The 19400-nt window shown below is 43.9% G+C and overlaps 2 protein-coding genes across 2 annotated transcripts; one reads left to right on the top strand and one right to left on the bottom strand.

Moving 5' to 3' along the window:
- Nucleotides 1–175: 175 nt before the first annotated feature.
- RFNG (RFNG O-fucosylpeptide 3-beta-N-acetylglucosaminyltransferase) lies at nt 176–8063 on the bottom strand. The gene is made up of 8 exons (XM_066566009.1): nt 7683–8063; nt 6803–6851; nt 6190–6292; nt 5648–5801; nt 4523–4611; nt 4267–4432; nt 2871–2956; nt 176–2639 (listed from the first exon to the last, which is right to left on the bottom strand). Exons 1-8 carry the CDS (start codon nt 8061–8063, stop codon nt 2573–2575), a joined length of 1095 nt encoding a protein of 364 aa, XP_066422106.1. The 3' UTR covers nt 176–2572.
- A 204-nt stretch (nt 8064–8267) lies between these two features.
- Nucleotides 8268–18224, top strand: GPS1 (G protein pathway suppressor 1). The gene is made up of 14 exons (XM_066565960.1): nt 8268–8351; nt 10782–10874; nt 11207–11388; nt 12173–12337; nt 12506–12641; nt 12796–12873; nt 13177–13237; nt 13618–13703; nt 14176–14270; nt 15376–15481; nt 15834–15914; nt 16038–16175; nt 16395–16529; nt 17241–18224. The coding sequence occupies exons 1-14, from the start codon at nt 8319–8321 to the stop codon at nt 17313–17315; spliced, it is 1464 nt and encodes a 487-aa protein (XP_066422057.1). The 5' UTR covers nt 8268–8318; the 3' UTR covers nt 17316–18224.
- Nucleotides 18225–19400: the final 1176 nt, after the last annotated feature.

Raw genomic sequence — 19400 nt, 5'->3', positions numbered from 1 at the left:
TGCAAGGATTCTTCTCATCCACCTCTGTTCTCCACATCCCAGTCATTGAGCTTACTTGTTTTTTGGCCCTTGGCATCACATAAGCCTGACAGGAGGGCATAGTTTTCTGAATTAGTGGGTTTATGGTCCACTTTTGATACAGACCATATGTGAAGAAATATAACAGAACACAGCCTTTGACATATTTAAATATTTATTTTATAGAATCACTTTATGTATGAAAAAGTAGTTTGATAAAAAAGCTGCATCCTGATAGACCCACACAGCTTAATGCATTCTCAACACAAGAAACCTTGGAACAAGCCTGAACACACTGAAGTTTCCTGTTGCCCTGCAGGAGAACATGGTCCTTTTTAAGTTCCATAAACACCCTCCCAGCTTTGAGGGCACTTGCCTCTTTGGCATACCTAGTGTGACCAGTGACCAGTGTGAAACTTCTACCGTTTAGTTTTGCTGCCATGAATATAAAGCGTTGTGGTTTTTTAAACTGCAGTTTGCCACAATTGCTGCCCAGTCCTTGCTTGGTCTCTGCTGTCTTACAAAAGGGTGCTTCCAGTGGAAGGGGAAGAAGATTTCCAAGAGGAGAGTTCAGAAGCAGTGCTTGAAGACAAAATCACCTCAAGAGATCATGAAGTTTCACAGCTTTTTGCTACAGGACTTTAAAACCATATTTAAAAATATATGGATACCAGGAATCTCCAGAACTATTAATGACAAAATAATTAAACCACAGGATGCCTCAATTCTAGATAGCAGAAGATCTAATAAAGAGGTAGAACCTACTATGCCACAAATCCTCCTCTGTTTTCTGTGACAGGCACACCTGTAACACTGACAGCCCATTATGGAACAGCCAGTGTGCTAGCTGGGCTTTGATCCAGCTCCCTGCAGCTTTCTCATTTCCATACCTCATGTGTACCTTAGTACACATGATAGAAAGGAGAAATACAAGAAGGAGCTGCAGGACTGTACTAAGTAGCCGTCAGCTTGTTTGCTCCTCAGTAGAACTACCTAAAATCATGCAAAGAGGACAATGTACTGAGGTAAACACTGAAAGGTTTGTTAAAATGCAGGGAACATGGTATATTTGAGGAGGCTGACCCCTGTGCTAAGTGGCACACTTCAATACTCTAGAGGCATTTGCCAGGAAGTTAAATAACTAGGTGAACCCCACAGTAGAGCTGAGTGCAGCCACTTAGAAACCTGAAACCTCTGCTAGATCCACAATCAAGCCAATAATCACAGCTCCAGATCATACAATAGCATTCTATGATTCTTCCCTTAATTTGGCCTCAAACTCTAGCACTAAACCAGCAAGTATTTTTTATAAGATTAAACAGTGATTTTGCAAAGGAATATTTTTGTAGTGTATTCTTCAGGTCAGGCAGGGTTTGCGCATGACCAAAGTCTGGGCCAACAAAAAAGTAAACATATGGAGCCTCATTCCTTCCACTTTAAAAATTAAGTTTGCTTTCTTTAAAAAGCAGCAGCAGATGATACTGCTAGAGCACTGAACTTCTGCTTGTAAATGTGCAATCTCCTTTTAGTGACTGCATGAACTACTTGTTGAATTATTAAGGAGTAAAAACAAGCACTGATCTTGGCTTTATGGTAATTAAAAGATTATCTGAAGAAGCTGGAGTAACCATGGTCATACAATTAAAGGTCCTCAAATGATACCATCAAAACTCTCCTTGGTGCATTGCAGCTATCTAGCATTTCTCCCCTCGCACACTGCTTCAGAAACAGGGCGTGTTTTGCCAGCACAAGCTTCCCCAGCTCATGTGACCAACTACCAGCCAAGTGGGAGGAACAATTACCATCTTGTCAGGCAAGTATTTTTTCAATATCAAATATCAAGGGAATAGATCATAATCATCAACCATTGCAATTCAGTTGGCATGCGAGCCAGGTCTGACAATTACCTCCACAGGAGGTACACATGGATGACAGGGGAGAATGTACATTGTAAGCAACTCATCTAGTCTTGAGTAAGCTTACCCTCACACAGGGTTTTCTCATGACAAAGGCTTTCAGCCTTGTTTACCCTAGTGATTCCAGGATTTCTGTATTCTAGCCAGCTGCAGTTTTAATCTGTCAGGCCACAGAAGCTCTTAAATAATTCTGTTCCCAAGAAAGATGAGTGAAAACGTCCCCTCTCTTGTCACCATGGGGACTACAGTCTGCTCTAGCACTCCAGCTTCAACACAGTGGCTTCTAATAACCCCTAAGGGTAGTAAAAACACTGTCACTCCCAGTACTGCATTTCCCTCAGATGTGCCCAAGCACAGGTTCACATGACATCAAATGAAAGTATAAAGTGACTCATACACACAGGACTGTGGTCATCTTATGAAGAGCCACTAGACAAAAGAACAAAGATTCTTCTTGGAATGTCCCAGGCTGCAGCTGAACAAACCATACCTTATTGCTTTTCTAAACAGAGTCTGTCTACCTCCTTTGTAGATACCCCTGGCTGTCTCCCAGAAGAAGAATAAAACCACCAAAAAACTCCGCAACTCCTGCCTTATGCAAACTAGCTAAGACACAGGTGTCAGTGGCTCGTCAAGAATTATGACATCTTCTTAGCAGGGCACCAGATAGTGTCAGGGTAAAGCAGACAATGGACAGATTTAAATCTATATTAAAAAAAAAAAGAAGAAAAGACAGCATTAGATTGGAATTCTCCATACATGGAACATACTAGCATTGAATGTGCAGCAGGCTGATGGAGCAGGGGGTGTGTCTACCTGCTTTTGGCACAGTAACGAGCTGACACGACAAAATAAACCCTTTAGTGGGTCTGATAATCTTACAGATGACTAACATGAACAAGGTAGGAAGATCTTGTTTTGGAAGAGGACACTAACCTAGTTGGATCTTGTTGAAGGCCAAACACTCCTCCCACGCTAACGACATTGTGTTTGTTCTCAGGGTCACCGTAACTCAGGGTTACCTGTAAAAATAAGGAAGTATTCAAAACTTGTAACACTAATGCAGAAAACCAGAGTGGAGTAGCAGCGTTATTAATGAGGTACCAAGAAAGACTCCAAAGATGCTGTCTAATCTGAACATGGATGACATTTGGAGGACAGTGATTAGCTCTGACGTAAGCAACGCTGGCACTGAACGACACTAAGGGCAATGTGGGAGAATGCACAGAGGATCTGAAAGGTGCATTGCCCTGAAGGACAACTTTCAACTGTAAGCTTTGTAAGGACATGAATTCTGCTACTGTTTGTACCTTCACTAAATAACATGTTCATCCTTACCAGACATTGCCTGAAGTCTGCAATAGCAATATTTTAGCACAGGGGAAAAATATAAATATTTGCATATTAAGTAGCATGAAAAGGATTGTCATGTTTCAAATCTGAAACAAAGTTTAGATCTTTGGAACCCCAGGTCCTTCCACACAAGCACTGCATTAAGAATTTTTCATGTGTCAGGTGCAAGAAGACTTGTACTTTTTTTTGTAATTGTACATTTCCTGGTTTTTGGGTTAGCTGTCTTTGTCTCATGGAACCTATGATGACCAGTGAAACAATGGCCAGTTGTTGGACTGCTGCTACAGTCAAATTCACTAACATAAAGGGGGGTGACATCACGGTGGAATTTGGCCCCAAGCACACATTTCTGCTGCCTAATACAATTGCCAGAAAAATATAACCACCCGGCATGCAGGGCAAAACCACACTCCCGTTTACTCATGGTGCCGAGCACTGTGATGCAGGCAACACTGCTGGATGGCCTTGTGGCTCCATCTGCTGCCAGGGAGGTAAAATGTAGCCCAGCAACTAAAAAGCAAATTGATTTTTCAGAAGCAACTTTAAGTTTCATGAAATTCATACAAATTGTTCTTTAAAATTATTAACATTTAATTATGTCAAGTACTTATATAGCTGCCTTTCTGAACATGAATTAAGACTGCAACTTTGTTAGGCAAAACCAGGAACAGTATTTAGCAAACTTCCACACTTTCTGCTACAGCTACACGCATAAAATCAGGGTTTAGGAGGAGATGGGGTACACCCTACCTAGACTTCATGTAGCAGAATGTGTCCCCAAAGGAGGGGACAGCTACATGACCTAGTTGGCTAGAGTGAAACAGCGCTTTTCACCAAAATGAAGGAATTGAGCAGGTCACAGCTCTGAGTGAGTCTGTAGATATCCTTCTTTGCTGAAGAGTGCTAAGTCTACATAGTCTGTTCTTTCTGATCAGACTGAGGTGTAACTGTAAGAACAGGACATGAAGCATAGCTCTACCTGCTGCAGCACAGACTCCCCTTGCAGTCTCTGCAGATTTTCCAGGTGGGAGTGGAACAATGGGCTGTGCAGCAGCTTTACCTCCAGCAGCCCTTCGATGATGTAGCCAATGGTGCAGTCGTCAGGAAGACGTACTCTTTCTGCAGTACTAATGAAATTGCCCAGGCTGTGACAGAGAGCATAGGAGACAAGCCAAAATGTGTTTTAAAACCTCCCAGACATGTATTGATGGAGCTCAGCTAGGGACAATGCTTACCTGGCCCAGGGACTCATCTTCAGGGCAAGACCTCGGCTGATACAGAACCCAGCTCCGCCTGTGGCAAACCAGAATTTCACTGTTGTCTTCTGAAGAGCAAAAAGAAAAAACACACAGCAGTTACTGACAATTAGCTTTTTGCATTTGGCTGGGCAGGGAACTCAAGGTTCTATTTGATATCACATATTACATCTGAGTCAGAACAAGCCTACAGATGAATCCCTATTTGTTTAGGCTGCTGAAAGCAGCCAGCTGTTCTCTCAAATGAAACTATCTTGAAACAGACAGCATGTGAACCATCAAATTAGCATAAGGGAGGTAGCCCACATGAAATGGATAGTCCCACTTCCACACAATTACATCTGTCCTCTATTCATTTTAACCAAGGGTCATAGCCAGCTCAGTGTTATGGAGGATGTCAAAGGTGGTCCATATATATGTTGGCTCTATGTCCAAGGAGACTATTTTGTTGTGCAGTCTTCCCTAACAAGCTGCTTTGTAACTTTTTATGATGTTCTGGCCAGTGGATTGATGTATCTTTAAACAGACTTGCCAGTGCAGGTGCCCTGGTTAGGATTTTCTCCTTAGCACATGTATCTTGTGGTTGAGATATGTTTGCTTTCGGTTCTTGGAAACCTATAACCACTTTATATTGCAAATGCTTTATCTATTCAGAAAGCTTCTGTCACCCACGTGAAGTTGGTTCAAGATTATGACAATGTGTGTGATACTGCACTCAAAACAAATTAAAAACCCCTTGAACTCCCACCCAAACTCCCAAGTCCTAAAATAAGGAACATTGCCCCCACAGCCACTAAAGGAAAAGTAAAAGTCAAGGTGGGGAGGCCCTACTAAGCTCAGTGTGAGGGAGATCAGCATGCATGAGTAAAGGAACAGAAATAGCCAGCCATCCAGGAGAAAACCTCCATTGTGCATATGTATGCACACAACATCAGGCTGAAGGTGCATGTAACCCAGCATCCTGCCTCTGAAAATGACCATCACCAGGTTCATTTCTTGCAGATTAAAGCACTTGGGTTTATAGGGAAATCCTATGAATTGTCAAGGTTTTAAAGGCTTAGAAGATTGAAATGTCTCTCAGACAAACTGAAAAAGTTTGCTTACTGATCCATCACTTTGGACATGGTCAGCTGCTTCGATGGGATGGTCCAGGCTCGGTCGCCCCACATACACATCCTGGCTGTGTGAGAAGGCAGACAGGAGATGCAGAAGAGTCCGAGGGTTCACATAGTTGTCATCATCCACATGGCAAAACCATCTTCAAACAAAACAAACCAAGAAGTTATAGGGACAAAGAAATGAGTTATAAGTTTACAACTGAGTCATAGTCTTTCAGGCTTGGAGCAGAAAGTATTTCTTATTGTCCCAAATTACAGAATAGGGAAGATGAAAGCACCCACAGATGCTAAGTCTGCAAAGAGGCTGAAATTAATAACTTCCTTAGATTATAATCCTTTCCACCTTTCAGATGATGCTTGTTTATAAACACTGTTTCATGCTGTGCTCCCTTTCCTGCACTCATCCCTACATTTTAGCTAATACTACATTCCTTACTGGAACTCAAGAGATTGAGGTGGTTACTCAAGTTTCCTGTAAGCACAGAACTGGAAAAAACAAAGTCAATCGGAACAATGTGTTTCACTTACTTTTGCCCAGATTCCAGGAATTTATCATATTCCACAGACATCTTGCAGCAGAGAGCTTGTCGGGTATGGACAGCAGAACAGTTGGTGTTGATCATATGATCCCCTAGAAGAATAAAGATCAGCCCTTTCAGGTCTGAGGAGCATGTGTAGTCAAAAAAAAAGACTATAAAAGAAGTGCACATTTGGCACTAATACTGTACATCTGAGGTGCACATGGTGCACGCATGGAGAAGAAGCTGCAGGACAGGCAGGGCTCACAGGTTACCCATCTGGTATGTAAGTTGCAGAGTCAGGAAACTGTGTGACTGCATTAAAACAAGCAAGGGTATATAAGCAGTGTCATGAGATGTGTGTGAAAGAAATACCTACTATGACTTTGAACCACATAAATTTAAGTTTACTAACAAGAAGAAAAGGGGTGCAAAAGTGAACCCAGTATTCTGGAAGTTCCAGGCATCTTGTCCAGGTGGCAATTAGAGAGAAGTTTTCTCCATTTTCTCCATCTTAACTTCCCTAGTTGCTTGTACAGCATGAAATAAGGACTTCTATAGAGAGTATGAAAGAAACAAAACTCAGTTATAATAGCATGCACCTCTGCTGCTACACAGCTCACCTGCTTTCAGGCGTAGCTCCCGATCCTCCCAGTCCGTGAATATAAATGTCTGTGGGAGACAAAAACCGTGTGTCCACATTTAAGAACTTCAGATTCTAGTTTTAAATTTGCTCAGTTTCAGTTAGAATTCAGAATGTTTTGTCTCTCTTGGTAGTTTGTTTCACAGTAGGCACTGGAAAGGGGGAGGGAAGAGGGGTGCAGAGACCCCCCAGCAACTTCAACCCCTGCCTTAGTTGTTAAATTTTTTCATTACAAACCAGAATAATGTCATTTTAATAAAGCAGGCTGCATTTTACCCTCCTTGTCTCATGGTACAGACAACTGATTTCCAGACAGAAAGGATTTTGGTCTTTTTTTGGTACTACCTCCTCTCTCTGGCTAGGAATCATCCACAGCTGCCAAGCAGGTAAAGAAGAAAAAATGGAAGTCAGGGTGGGAAGTGGGAGGTGTTTAACACAGTCTTGTTCCAATGGCTTAATGGAACAATGGAAAAAATCCCATTAATATACTTGAACGGACCAAAATTCTGAAACAAGGGAACAAACAGAATGTTTATGTTCTACAGAAAACCTTAAGTACTTAGTCCAAAATATCGGCTTAGATGCATCATCACCAGGAATATTTCACTATCATGAAAGCACTTTCTACAGTCATACAAAAATCAGCAAACTATGTCTGCTTGGAAACTGGCCTAATCAGCAACGAACTCTTTTGGAAGTATGTTCACACCAAGCGTTTATATAAAACGACTTTCCACAGTCTTACAAAGAAAGCCTTTTTTAACATAAGGGAGAAAAAACTCGGTGGGAGCGCACTAGCTGTCCTGGAAGCGCAGGGCCGGAGCTACCGGCTGCCCCTGCACGCTGGCAAAGTCTCTCACCTGTCCTCTCGCCTGGGAGATCCAGGTTTGGAGGAGCAAGTCCAGCCGGCTCCTATGGTATTTCCTCGTGGTCTTCACGGCAATGAAGATGTCCTTCAGCTCCAGGCTCTCCCTGGCCGCGCTGCCGGCAGTCCCGAGGCGGCCCCTCCGCGCAAGCTGCGAGCTCCCCGCGAGCCCGCCGGCCCCGGGCCCGCCGCCCGGCGCTCCGGCAGAGCCGGCGGGGCCCGCGCGGTGCGGCGGGGCCGCGCTGGGCCCGGCGGGGCACGGCGGGCGGGGCGCGGCGGGGCGCGGCCCCCGCGGCAGCAGCAGCAGCAGGAGCGCGGCGGCTCCCAGCGACAGCAGAACCCCGGCCCTGCGCAGCCCCAGGCAAGGACCGCTCATGCTGCAGCCCCGCGGGCCCCCGCCGCAGGGTGCGGCCACCGCATGGCCCCGCACTCCGGGAGGTGGCGGCGGCCCCGCGGAAGGAGCGGCCGGAGGTTGTCGAGCCGCGGCCGCCGCCACGGGGCCGAGCGGGGCCGCGGCCCCTTTAAGAGCTTCACCTGTCGGCCGCGGCCTCGCCGCGACGCGCGGCCCGGAAACGGAAGCGGAAGCGGAGCGGGAGGGGCGGGCGGCCGGAAGCGGCGGCGTGAGGGGAGGATGCCGCTGCCCGTCCAGGTCTTTAACCTGCAGGTATGGGGCGGCCGTGTCCTGCCGGCCCGGCCTCTCGGGCATCGCCGCTCTCCGCCGCGTTCCGCGTCCCTCTCGCGCAGGGTCTGAGACCCCTGCTCGACCGCGGCCTCCGGGGGCGCCGTGCGGCCTTCTCCTTGCGCTCCACGGACAGGGAGCGGCTTTCGGCTGGCATTGGGCCTTCGCTCGCCCTTCCGTCGGGTCTGTGTCGCTTCCGCCGCCGTTCGCGAGGAGCAATGCTCCGCCGAGCATCCTCCGGCACCCGTGGCGTCCCCGCCGCTGCGGTGGCCCTGTGTTTGGTCCCCGCTGTGCTCAGGGCTGGAGTGGTGGCCGAGGGTACGCTGAGGTGGCCCAGTGAGGAGGAACTGAGAGTCTGTAGTGCAGGGAGAGCCCCAGGAGCCGGGTGGGTCGGTGACACGAGGTATCTGCGGAGGCTGTTCTTTGCAAGTTTTAGCAGTAGCATATCTGTGTCAGGGCACGGGGCTTTGGGCAGAGAGGAGAGGATGAGGGACAGTTCAGCCTCCAACTCGGCTCCGTCGTTAGTGACAGATCTGTACTGCACTCCGTCCAGCAGCAGATCACACCTGTTCCTGCCGAGTACAGCAGGAGACCTCAGCTCAGGCACCAGTATATCTGCTTGTGTGAGGCCTGGTGAGGTACCCTCAGCAGAGCAGCCCTTGGGGCTTAGGAAATCTTGGGGAGTGGCTGTTTATTATTTGCTCTGTGAGTAGTTTTTAAGTCGACATTGCATCTTCCTTTCAAAATAAAGAGCTTGAAAATGTTTGAGTTTGCTTGTCCTACTGGGGCTTTCAGCCCACTTGTGTTTTTCCTTGTCTGGGAGTTAAGTGAGAAATGCAGAGTGCAGACTCTCAGCGTAGCAAGACACAAATTGTTCTGTTCCACCAGCTGGAATTACAGTTACCTTTTTTGCTGTTTTCTAAGGAGTCTGTAATTGAGTTTTTACTACTGTAGGCAAGTGCAGCCTAAATAAACTAACCTTGGCAGTTAGTGTTTGTGATATAAGAAAAGATGGAAGGTAGATAAAAGTGGGAAAAGTAGTGGTCTCAGCATATGGTGAATTGCCTGTTTTTATGCGCAGTTTGCCTAAGGGGTGGTCTAGACAATCAAAATTTCCTCTGTGCCCTCCCTCCCTCCCTTTCCTTCATGGAAAGGTTAGTAAACTAGGAAACAGATGGTTTTGTGCTTCACTTGCTTTTACTTCAGATTTTGGGAGATTTCAGTGGTGAGATGTGTATTTGATATGTATCAGTTTGTGAAAGAATAAGACCTCCAGACTGTGGGTGAGTATAATTTTTAGAGATAGGAAATCTGGATCTGCGCTGTTCCTTCTCACAAAACAACCCGACCAAACAAACAATCAACCCAGTAAAAAAAACAAACCCTCAATCTTTGATTTCTTGACAGTAAAATCAGTAAAAATATGGAAATAATCAGATGTGTATGTGGTCTAGGTGGTTGGCATGTCTGTCTTTTGTGAGATCCCCTTTTGCAAATCAAGCTTTTATACTGTGTGCACAAAGTCAGCATTTTATAAGCAGACAGTCTGCTACGTTTTCCTCACTTTATTTCCTCACAGTAATTCCTAGGAGGGCTGTTCAGCACACTTGGACTGGAGGAGACAATGAAATTTGTGCCAGCAGAGCAGTTAGTTTGTGGGATGGATAGCAAGCTGGTCTGACCTGGAGTACACGCAGGGGCTGTAGCAATGCAGCTGTGCCGAAGTCACTGCATTGCTGTGAGTCCTTATGGCTCAAAGCAGTGCAGGATATACTGGGAGAATAAAATTCTGTTGTTTCTCCAAAAGAGGCTCTATCCGAGCAATTGAACTTGAAAACTATAGTAAGAGAGTTTGACTAATGGCAGATCCCTGCAGTGCAGTCAAATTGTTCCTTGCTATTTTGGGAACTCTGAAATTGTCATTTGGCGTTCTGTTCTTTATAGTTTTTAATACTTCTAAGAAGTTTAACAATATTTGCCCCTTCCCCCCGCCAGAAATATTATTTCTAAGCATTAAAGCAATTTTGAAAGATTGTGGTGAGTTTTTTGGTACATTTTGCCTCTTGGAACTTCTTGATTTGAGTGTTAACACCTGCTCTTGCTCAGAGAAGAGAGATGATACTTTGTAGAATCAGATTATTTGACCCCTTCATTGTTTTGCTTGATAATTTACCAAGCCAAATAAACTGCTCTGTGTGAATGCTAAGCCATGCTGCTGCTTGCATTAGACCAAGCATCTCATGCTGACCGGTGGTGCTGCTAGAGAAAAATCCTAAGCATATCAAAAGACTGAGGAGTGCTTTTTCATTTTTAAAATGTAACACATATTTAAGCAAGTCCTTAGTAAATTGAATAACATAGTTATTTCCTGCTCAAATGTAATAAGCTGCTTTTGACCTCGTTTTGCTCTTTTAGGGTGCAGTGGAGCCCATGCAGATTGACGTAGATCCACAAGAAGATCAGCAAAATTCACCTGATATCAACTATGTGGTGGAGAACCCCACGCTGGTACGTGCTGCTGAGGGCTGTGGGTACACTTCTTGCCCATGGTCTCTTCCTTTAAGAATTTTGAAAAAGACCCTTTTGAAAAATCTTAAAGCTGATTAGTCTTAACCACAAAAGCATCGCAACTGAAATTTTGAAAAGGTAAATTGTAATGTGGAGCATATTTCTGAGGAAATTACTTATGTTTGAAGAAAGCAGACATGGACTAATCTTACTGAATTTTTTTTGCCCTCCTTGAGGGGCTCAGGTCTGCAGGAAAAGCTGTGCAGGTCACAGTGTAGTAGGCTGATGTAGTGTGTCCATTTTCACCTTCTGAGGCCAGGTTTTGTTGGCAGGATTTGGAGCAGTATGCGTCCAGCTACAGTGGGCTGATGCGAATCGAGCGGCTGCAGTTCATCGCTGACCACTGCCCACAGCTGCGGGTGGAAGCTCTCAAGATGGCTCTGTCATTTGTCCAGAGAACTTTTAATGTTGATGTGTATGAAGAAATCCACAAAAAGCTGTCTGAGGCCACGAGGTACTAAGAGGCCACGGGAACCTGGGGAGCTTTCCTGACAGAGTTAAGAGTGATGTGCTGCAGGGGAGGACTTTGCATGTAATACCAGCATGTACCTTACGCAAATCGTCTTTGCCCTTAGAGTTGATAGCAGCGAAATGTGTGTTCATGCTTTTAAAAAAGATAGAGCACAGAAGGCATTATCTCATTCTGAAGTCTTTGTGCTTTTAAAAGCTGCAGGTAGATATTGAGGTGAGTTTAGTCCTTGCAACTGCCTCAAATATTAATGAATAAATTTGTTTTTCCTGAGGTAGATTATGGAGACATGTTCTAGATACTTTTGTTTTCATAAGTTAATACCTAATCTAACTCTTTGCCTTGTTTTGGTTTATTGTTTCCTTTCTCTCCCCCACTCTAGAAAGAGGCTTGATGTTAAGGATAACCATTAATATCTCACTTATACATCCACACTTCCCATCTTTGTATTATTTTTGTTGCTATGCTTATTTCATGATTTCTTGTCTGTTTTGCATGGGGAGTCTTTACCATGTGTGTGACAGTATATTCATCCTACGATCGTTAGGATAATTTTGTGAAGTATTTGTAAACAGCTGTGATGCTTGTGTTACTGTTTGCACTGGACATTTTAGCAATATGTTTCTTTTTCCCCACTATCCTTATTTTCTCTTTGGTCTATTTTGTGTATGCAGTAGTGTTTGCTAGGGTAGCATTGCCAGGCACTTAGCAGACTTCTGTTTTGAAACATATTCAGCCTAATAGCCTCATTCAAATACTTTTCTTTCAGAGAACTGCAAAATACACCTGATGCTGTCCCTGATAGTGGAATTGAACCCCCTCCTCTTGACACAGCTTGGGTTGAAGCTACACGCAAGAAAGCTCTTCTTAAACTGGAGAAACTCGATACAGATCTGAAAAATTACAAAGGGAACTCCATCAAGGAGAGTATCAGGTGAGATGCAAAAGGCTCTGCTGGAGCAAGGAAGAGCCTTTTGTTTCTCTGTGTAGTTAACATGGGATGTGCCCTTAGGTCAGCGTGTTGAGTTACTTGTTTAGAACAAACTGCCTTTGTCCCTTTCTGAGCATGCAGTTCACTGCTGTTTTAATTCCCGTCCTCCAGGAGAGGCCATGATGATTTAGGTGATCATTACCTGGACTGTGGAGACCTCAGCAATGCTCTCAAGTGTTACTCGCGAGCCCGTGATTACTGCACCAGTGCTAAACATGTCATCAACATGTGTCTCAATGTTATCAAGGTAGGAGGGTTTGCAGGCAGAGGTACCTGGTGTCTTTGTGATACCTGCTGTGAAGCTGCCCCCCATCCTCGGCCCTTGTGTCCGCAATGATGCGGCTTAGCTGAGGAGTGCCGTTCATCCGTGCCTGCCCCACACTGTTTCTGGCTCTCTACAGGTCAGTGTCTACCTCCAGAATTGGTCTCATGTTCTGAGCTATGTTAGCAAGGCTGAGTCTACACCAGAAATTGCAGAAGTAAGCTCCTGCTCTTTAACTTGCATAAATTTTCCCTTTGTTTTCTGTTTCCAAATTTGTAAAATGATTTCTTCCTTTCTCCCTTTATGACTTCTCACATGATACACGTGTACAAAATCTGACTTATGGTAAAAATGGATACTTCCTGTCCTCAGTTTTGCCATATTTCCAAGACAAATAAGATTAAGTTATCTTGCCATTGAGATTGGCAAATTAATTAGCAGGGTGAAATATCCTGGGGACAGTTGTAAGCAAAATAGCTTTCATACTGCTTGCTCACTACTGCTTTGTTTTATGCTTTAGCAAAGAGGAGAAAGAGATAGCCAGACACAAGCAATTCTCACCAAACTGAAATGTGCAGCAGGTGAGTGAGTCCTTCAGCTTCCTGTATGGTTTGCCTGTCTTTCTACCTGTTAGCTGTCCACGGGGCTCTTGGGTTTATTTTTTCTCTCATATTTGACAGACTTTGTATTTCCATACCAGACATGCAAAATTTAATGAAGCTGGTGAGATAGAACTGCTGGTTTTTGCCATCTCTTTCTTCTCCCTGAGTTTCTTCAGAGAGGATACCTGTGTGAGTCAATGTAGTTCAAAGGATGCTTGATACAGTCTGAGGATCTTGTTTTATTTCACTATTGAAGGCACTAGCAACCGTGTGGGGGCCTTTCCTACTCCCTAGATTTTTCAATTTTCCCTAATTTGTATACTGTCATAAAAAAAGGACTAACTTTTTCTGGTTCCTAGGCTTGGCCGAACTAGCTGCCCGGAAGTACAAACAGGCAGCAAAGTGCTTCTTGTTGGCATCATTTGATCACTGTGATTTCCCTGAGGTGAGGACCGAGAGGGAGCTGTGTGCAGGTCTTGGAGGGGATGCAGTTCTTCTAAGTATTAGGTTGTAAAATTCAGATATTGTAGTTATTCGTGCAGCATTCCTATATAGTTTGGTGGTGCTGTGAACTGTGCTGGTTGGTTGGTTTGTTTTTGGTTTCTTTAAGTCTCTGGTTTTGGCTTCTCTAAATGTTCTATACTAGATCACATAAGAGTTACCTGTGAGATTTATAATTTATAATTCAATCGACCAAAAGCTCCTGAAATTGATGTCTGCTCTCTAGCAGTGTTACTGCTCTGACCCTGTCACCCCACACAGTGGGTGAGAGCAACCTGAGTGCTTCCACTGCATTTGATAAGGACTAATCTTGTCACTGCTTGAAAGAAAGGCCTGGGGTAGAAGACTCAATGCCACCCTTACACCATTTTGGTAGTCAGTGACAGCTTGCTCTCTGTCTCTCCCCCTCTCTGTAGCTGTTATCTCCCAGCAATGTGGCTGTGTATGGTGGGCTCTGTGCCCTTGCTACATTTGACCGTCAGGAACTGCAACGAAATGTTATCTCCAGTAGGTGAGTGATGCCTTGAGTGATGTTTGTATGTACTGGACATCTTTTGGAACATGGGACTTTGGTTAAGAGTGGATTCTGGCAGGAGTATTTCTCATACAGGAAAGAAAGGATCACTGAGCCCTAATTTACCTTTAGCATTAAGTGCTGTTTCTCTGTCTAAAACACAGTGGTTAGTCGCAGCTGAAATTTTCTTAGTATAAGTTTCCAGCCCAGGTTAAATCCAGCATCTGCATAGCCCAGTTGTCTGTCTCCATCAGTACTTCATATCGGATATTAAATTGAGGGAGACAGTCCTCTGCCAAAGGCATCTGTTAGGATAATTTTTCCTTCATGTTGCCCCTTGTTGTGGTGTATGTTAATCGTTAAAACAATTTAGTAATTATTAGTACACCTTGGAGTGTAATCTTACTATACAGAAGGTTAAGAGAATTACGGTCTTTGGAAGAAAGTGGATATTGAGTGTTGTAGATTTAATTGCAATGCCACTGAATTCCTGTCAGCTAGATGTACAGGAGCTAGATGTACAGAAGCAGTAATCTTAAATTGCTATGGAAAAGGGGTTATTACCCTCTTTTATGGGCTGATACATAGGGTGAGATCCCAAGGTTTAAAAATCTGTGATGGTGAACTGGGAGTGTGCTGAGTGAAAGTGTACATCCCTAAGATTTACCACACTCACAGTAGCTTGTTTCTCAGAGAAATTGGCATGCTTGTCTTGTGTATGGCATACTATACATAATGAAGGCTGTGCTTTGGAAGGGGACACAGAGCTGGCCAGCACGGACTACAGTATGGCATTTGTTTGCCTGATTTTGACCTATTCACATTCATGATTTTGTTTTGTGTGGACAAACACTTCTACTACTTGGTTTGTCAAAAGTCTTTTGTCTTCCTTCATCACAGCTCTGATGCTGTGCTCTATCTCTCTGTGTTCCAGGCTCCCAGCCCTGGTGAAAATGGGCTGTCTGGTCTGTTAGAGGGTAAATTCTTGGAATCTTCTTGGAATGATAGTGAGAGTTTTTAACCTTGTGACTTGGAGTGATGAGGTTATGGGGTATTTAAGTGGCAGGTTCCAATGTCTGATCACTGCCATCTTTATCTGTAGCTCCTTCAAATTGTTTTTGGAGCTGGAGCCACAGGTTCGTGACATAATCTTCAAGTTTTATGAATCTAAGTATGCTTCATGCCTGAAGATGCTGGATGAGATGAAGGTGAGTTGCAGGAGAGCAGTGCAGAGCAGACCCTAAAATTTCCCTTTCCCTAGCCTTTTGTGAGAAGCAATGATTGTCAAAAGTAGATACTAAATGTTCAGCTCTTCTGCGTCTTCTGTGTCTCTTGGTGTGGTGCATGGAAATTCGGAATAGTTTATTTGTAGAGAGAAATTATAAATATTTAAAACATATTCCTATTTTTTTTAATTCATTCTTGTTTTATTGTATTGTCTTCCTGTAGTATTGTATTCTTAAGGTTTAAGTATATACGCATAAATGTTTCAGAACACAGGAATAATATATTTTTCCAGATTGCTTCTTAGCTTCTGATGTGGTTTATTGTTTTGCACAGGACAACTTGCTGCTAGATATGTACCTTGCACCTCATGTCAGGACACTTTATACCCAGATTCGAAATCGTGCCCTTATCCAGGTAATTGTTCCTGTCATCCCAGAGCTGGATAAACAGGGAGATAGGCCATTTCTTTGCAATTGCTTTTCTCCTCGTTTCTTAAAGGGTGGAGTGTGCAACTGAATATTTTCTTCTTCTTCTTAGTACTTCAGCCCCTATGTGTCGGCAGACATGCGCAAGATGGCCACTGCTTTTAACACCACAGTGGCTGCTCTGGAAGATGAACTCACTCAGCTGATCTTGGAGGGGCTGATCAATGCCAGAATAGACTCGCACAGTAAGGTGAGTGCATTTCACCCATGGATTAGAGACTGAACAGGCTTACTAAGTTTAGAAACTCTCCATTCCTGAGATGCTTGGAAGGTGCATTCATCTCTTGGGCCTGGTGTGTTCAGTAGGGGTGAGCTGTGTGTGACCTCAGGCTCCATAATGCCTTAGCTGTTTTCCTGCTGTGAAAACCCTGGCACAGCTCCCATGTTCAGTTCTCTGTATTGGTTACAGATTCTGTATGCTCGAGATGTAGATCAGCGCAGCACAACTTTTGAGAAGTCTTTACAGATGGGCAAAGAGTTTCAGCGCCGTGCCAAAGCGATGATCCTGCGAGCCGCAGTCCTGCGCAACCAGATCCATGTCAAGGTATGGCCCTGCTCAACTGAGACTCAAAGGCAGGGTTAAGTAAAACTGGGAAAGTTGGTGAATTGAGGATTCTGGAAGGGAACGAATCTATCATGTTCCTGATTGGACAAATTCTTACAGTAGTAAATACTTAATATATAAGGAACAAGTGGTTTTAGCCAGTAGATTAACCTGTTTGTACAGCTCAGAATCTCCTTTGAAGTTTATATGGTTGGGTTAATTCTGAATAACTCCTTTGGTCCAGTCCTTGGTAGACGTATCTTCTACCTTCTCAATAAAGATTGTCTGAAGTAATTTTTTCAGCAGATGAAGTAAAAAAAGCATTAATTGTTAGGAGTATTCCTTCTGGATTGCAGTTTGAAAAGGATGCCTTTAGGGAGGATAGGCCATCTGCACAAAATGTATTAATTTCTATAGTATATTAATCCCTGTGATTACTAAATGTCAGATAGGATTCAATTCCTGGGGTCAACAGCACCTTGTACATAGTAGGTAAGAGTGGCTTAAAAGTTCTGGTTTGACTTTTTTACGAAAACTTTTTGTGAACTGTAGAAGTTGTTAATACAAAACCATCATTATTGAACCTGGGGGTATGCTCTCCCCCTGCTGCCATTCTGCTGTGCTTCACCTGTGCTTTATTTTGTCTCTCAGGAAGCAGGCTGCAGAATATTTACACATCACTAACTGGGATGTGTTTTGGTTTTGTTGCAGTCTCCTCCGAGGGAAGGTAGCCAAGGGGAGCTCACTCCAGCTAACAGCCAATCCAGAATGAGCACCAACATGTGAAAAACTTCATGCACTACCAAAAGAAATGGTCCCTCAGGACTGTACCCAGTGTCTCACCCACTAACTGCTGAGCTTCACAAACTGTCCCTATCTCCCTCACTTCTTGCTCGGATTGAGAGAGTCAGGGTTGGTGGTGGATAATATGAATATTCCAATAACTTCAATTCTCCTTGAAAAGAAATTCTTTTTAAAAACAGCATCCCTGCAAATGGGTCATCATTTCAGTTTTGGTAGAAACCTTCACTCTCCTTCCACCACTCCATAAAGAGCTTCAGGTTATCCGTACCGATGCTGAGTTGAGAGTTTTTCAGTTGCTAATAGTTTTCTTGTTTCAAAGTTGCAAAAATAGTTAGTTGCATTTTGCTGGCCTGAAAGTATTGCCTCAATTTTGAGCAATGCTGAGCTTCCTGTTTTCCAAATAAACTTACAAGTGCATTGCTCTCAATTATGGAACTAGAGTTCTGATGGGGGAGGAGATTTCCTTTGAGAAACTCTTGGAGAATTTTCACCTGTAGCAGAAAACATGGCATTGCTTCCATGCATTCAGTCACAGGCCTTTATTTTAGGGTTTTATGTTTACCTGCAGCCAGGTTCTCTCTCTCTCTCTGGTCTCTATTTTCAAAGAACTGTTTCCTGATGTGTTTCCCTCTTGTGTGTGACCTGGCTTTAGGGTCCAGTGTTATCATAGCAGTAAATCTCTACTTCATGCAAATATTGCTGCTTGCCCAGTCTTACTGCCATAGTGTGTGATGGTTTCCCCACATGTGCAACAGTTGTTTTGGGTAGAATGGATAAATGCCATAGAACACCACTCAAGTCTTGTGGAAACCCTAAAAAGAGTCAGTCTAGTGCCCACTCTCCAGGTGCATTTATTCTGCTTTTCTTTTTATAAAGGGGTTAAAGTTGGCAGCCCAGTGTGTGTGTGTTTTTCCTCCTGTGTTCATGAAAAGAGATATGCACTGAATTTTCTAAAGTCACTGCAGCCTTGTATTCATCTAATCCATAAGGCAAGCTGAGAATTTTGATCCAGCCCTGACTGGTCTGGCAAGTGACTACAGATGTTACTTTTAATGTGTTCATGCCTTTTTTTTAAAAAATAAGTTGTTATATCTAGTGCATTAAACAGCAGGATTAAAAAACTTCTGAGTATTTGGAATTTTGTGTTAAAGTTGGGTTTTAGGTATTTTGATCTCAAGCCATTGTTTTTTTTGTTAAGCTTCATGATGTTTCATAGGCGATTGTTTCGCTTTCTGATCTGGTTGGAGATGCAGCTTGGATGAAATGTAAAGAAAGTGCAGTTTGAAGGAACATTCGAACAGCAAAATTCCTGTAGCAACAGTGGTCTCTCCTGGCTTTCCATGCTTTTTATTACTTAGGTGCTGAAAATGGAAGCAATAGTTTCTGTGTGGTCTTTGGTTACATTTGGCATGGAAAAATTCTCCCGTTTTTGAGGGAAGAACTTAGTGTCAAGCATCGCTGATGGCCAGTTTAGTGAGAAAGGCAAGTTGAGTCCTTGGGTAAATTGCTGTACATCCTTATAAGAAATGCTGGGAAAGTTACACTTCCTGTTTGTGTTGAAGGGAAGCTTTTCAGTCCTGAAATGCTACTCAAACATTTTTGCTTTCTTCCGCAGATGGACCACTGATAGTATTTATCAGGAAAAGATGTTCCACTCTGCTCTTTAGGAGATGGTTTTGCATCCCAGTGAAGTGCACCATGCCAGGTGACCGTCTGTGCTCCCGCTTTCGGGATTTTAATGTTATTTATTTACATCAGTCCCTTGCTGGAGGATTTCTGCTGCAGGACTCCTCGGTGGTGCCTTGAGCTGACTGGAGTCTCTGTACTTCCAGACACCAGCAGCATCACACATCCCTCAGCAGCCACAAGGGGCCCACAAGGTGGCAACAGCAGTTTCCAGCTCTGGCTGTGGCCTGAGGCCATTCTGTACACTGGCAGGCATGGTTAAGTTTTTGTCCCCCCAGACAAAAGTGCTTGCAGCCTCTTTGGGAGTTATCGAGCATTTCTCTTTTATTACATAGGCATGGTTGATGCTTTGTGCAGAATTACTGGCATGTAACTCTCTCC

Source organism: Molothrus aeneus, chromosome 26, assembly GCF_037042795.1.
Source record: "Molothrus aeneus isolate 106 chromosome 26, BPBGC_Maene_1.0, whole genome shotgun sequence".
Classification (NCBI taxonomy): Eukaryota; Metazoa; Chordata; class Aves; order Passeriformes; family Icteridae; genus Molothrus; species Molothrus aeneus.
This window is presented reverse-complemented; position numbering and strand designations above follow the sequence as displayed.

Bases quoted from the DNA above. Each gene is read 5' to 3' on its own strand.
- RFNG (XM_066566009.1), bottom strand. From the start codon at position 8,063: ATGAGCGGTCCTTGCCTGGGGCTGCGCAGGGCCGGGGTTCTGCTGTCG. The intron at 6,852-7,682 runs GTGAGAGACTTT...TGTCTCCCACAG, and splicing joins TCTCCCAGGCGAGAGGACAG to ACATTTATATTCACGGACTG. The intron at 4,433-4,522 runs GTAAGCATTGTC...TCTCTGTCACAG, and splicing joins AAGATGAGTCCCTGGGCCAG to CCTGGGCAATTTCATTAGTA.
- GPS1 (XM_066565960.1), top strand. From the start codon at position 8,319: ATGCCGCTGCCCGTCCAGGTCTTTAACCTGCAG. The intron at 13,238-13,617 runs GTGAGTGAGTCC...TCTGGTTCCTAG, and splicing joins CAAACTGAAATGTGCAGCAG to GCTTGGCCGAACTAGCTGCC. The intron at 13,704-14,175 runs GTGAGGACCGAG...CCCTCTCTGTAG, and splicing joins ATCACTGTGATTTCCCTGAG to CTGTTATCTCCCAGCAATGT.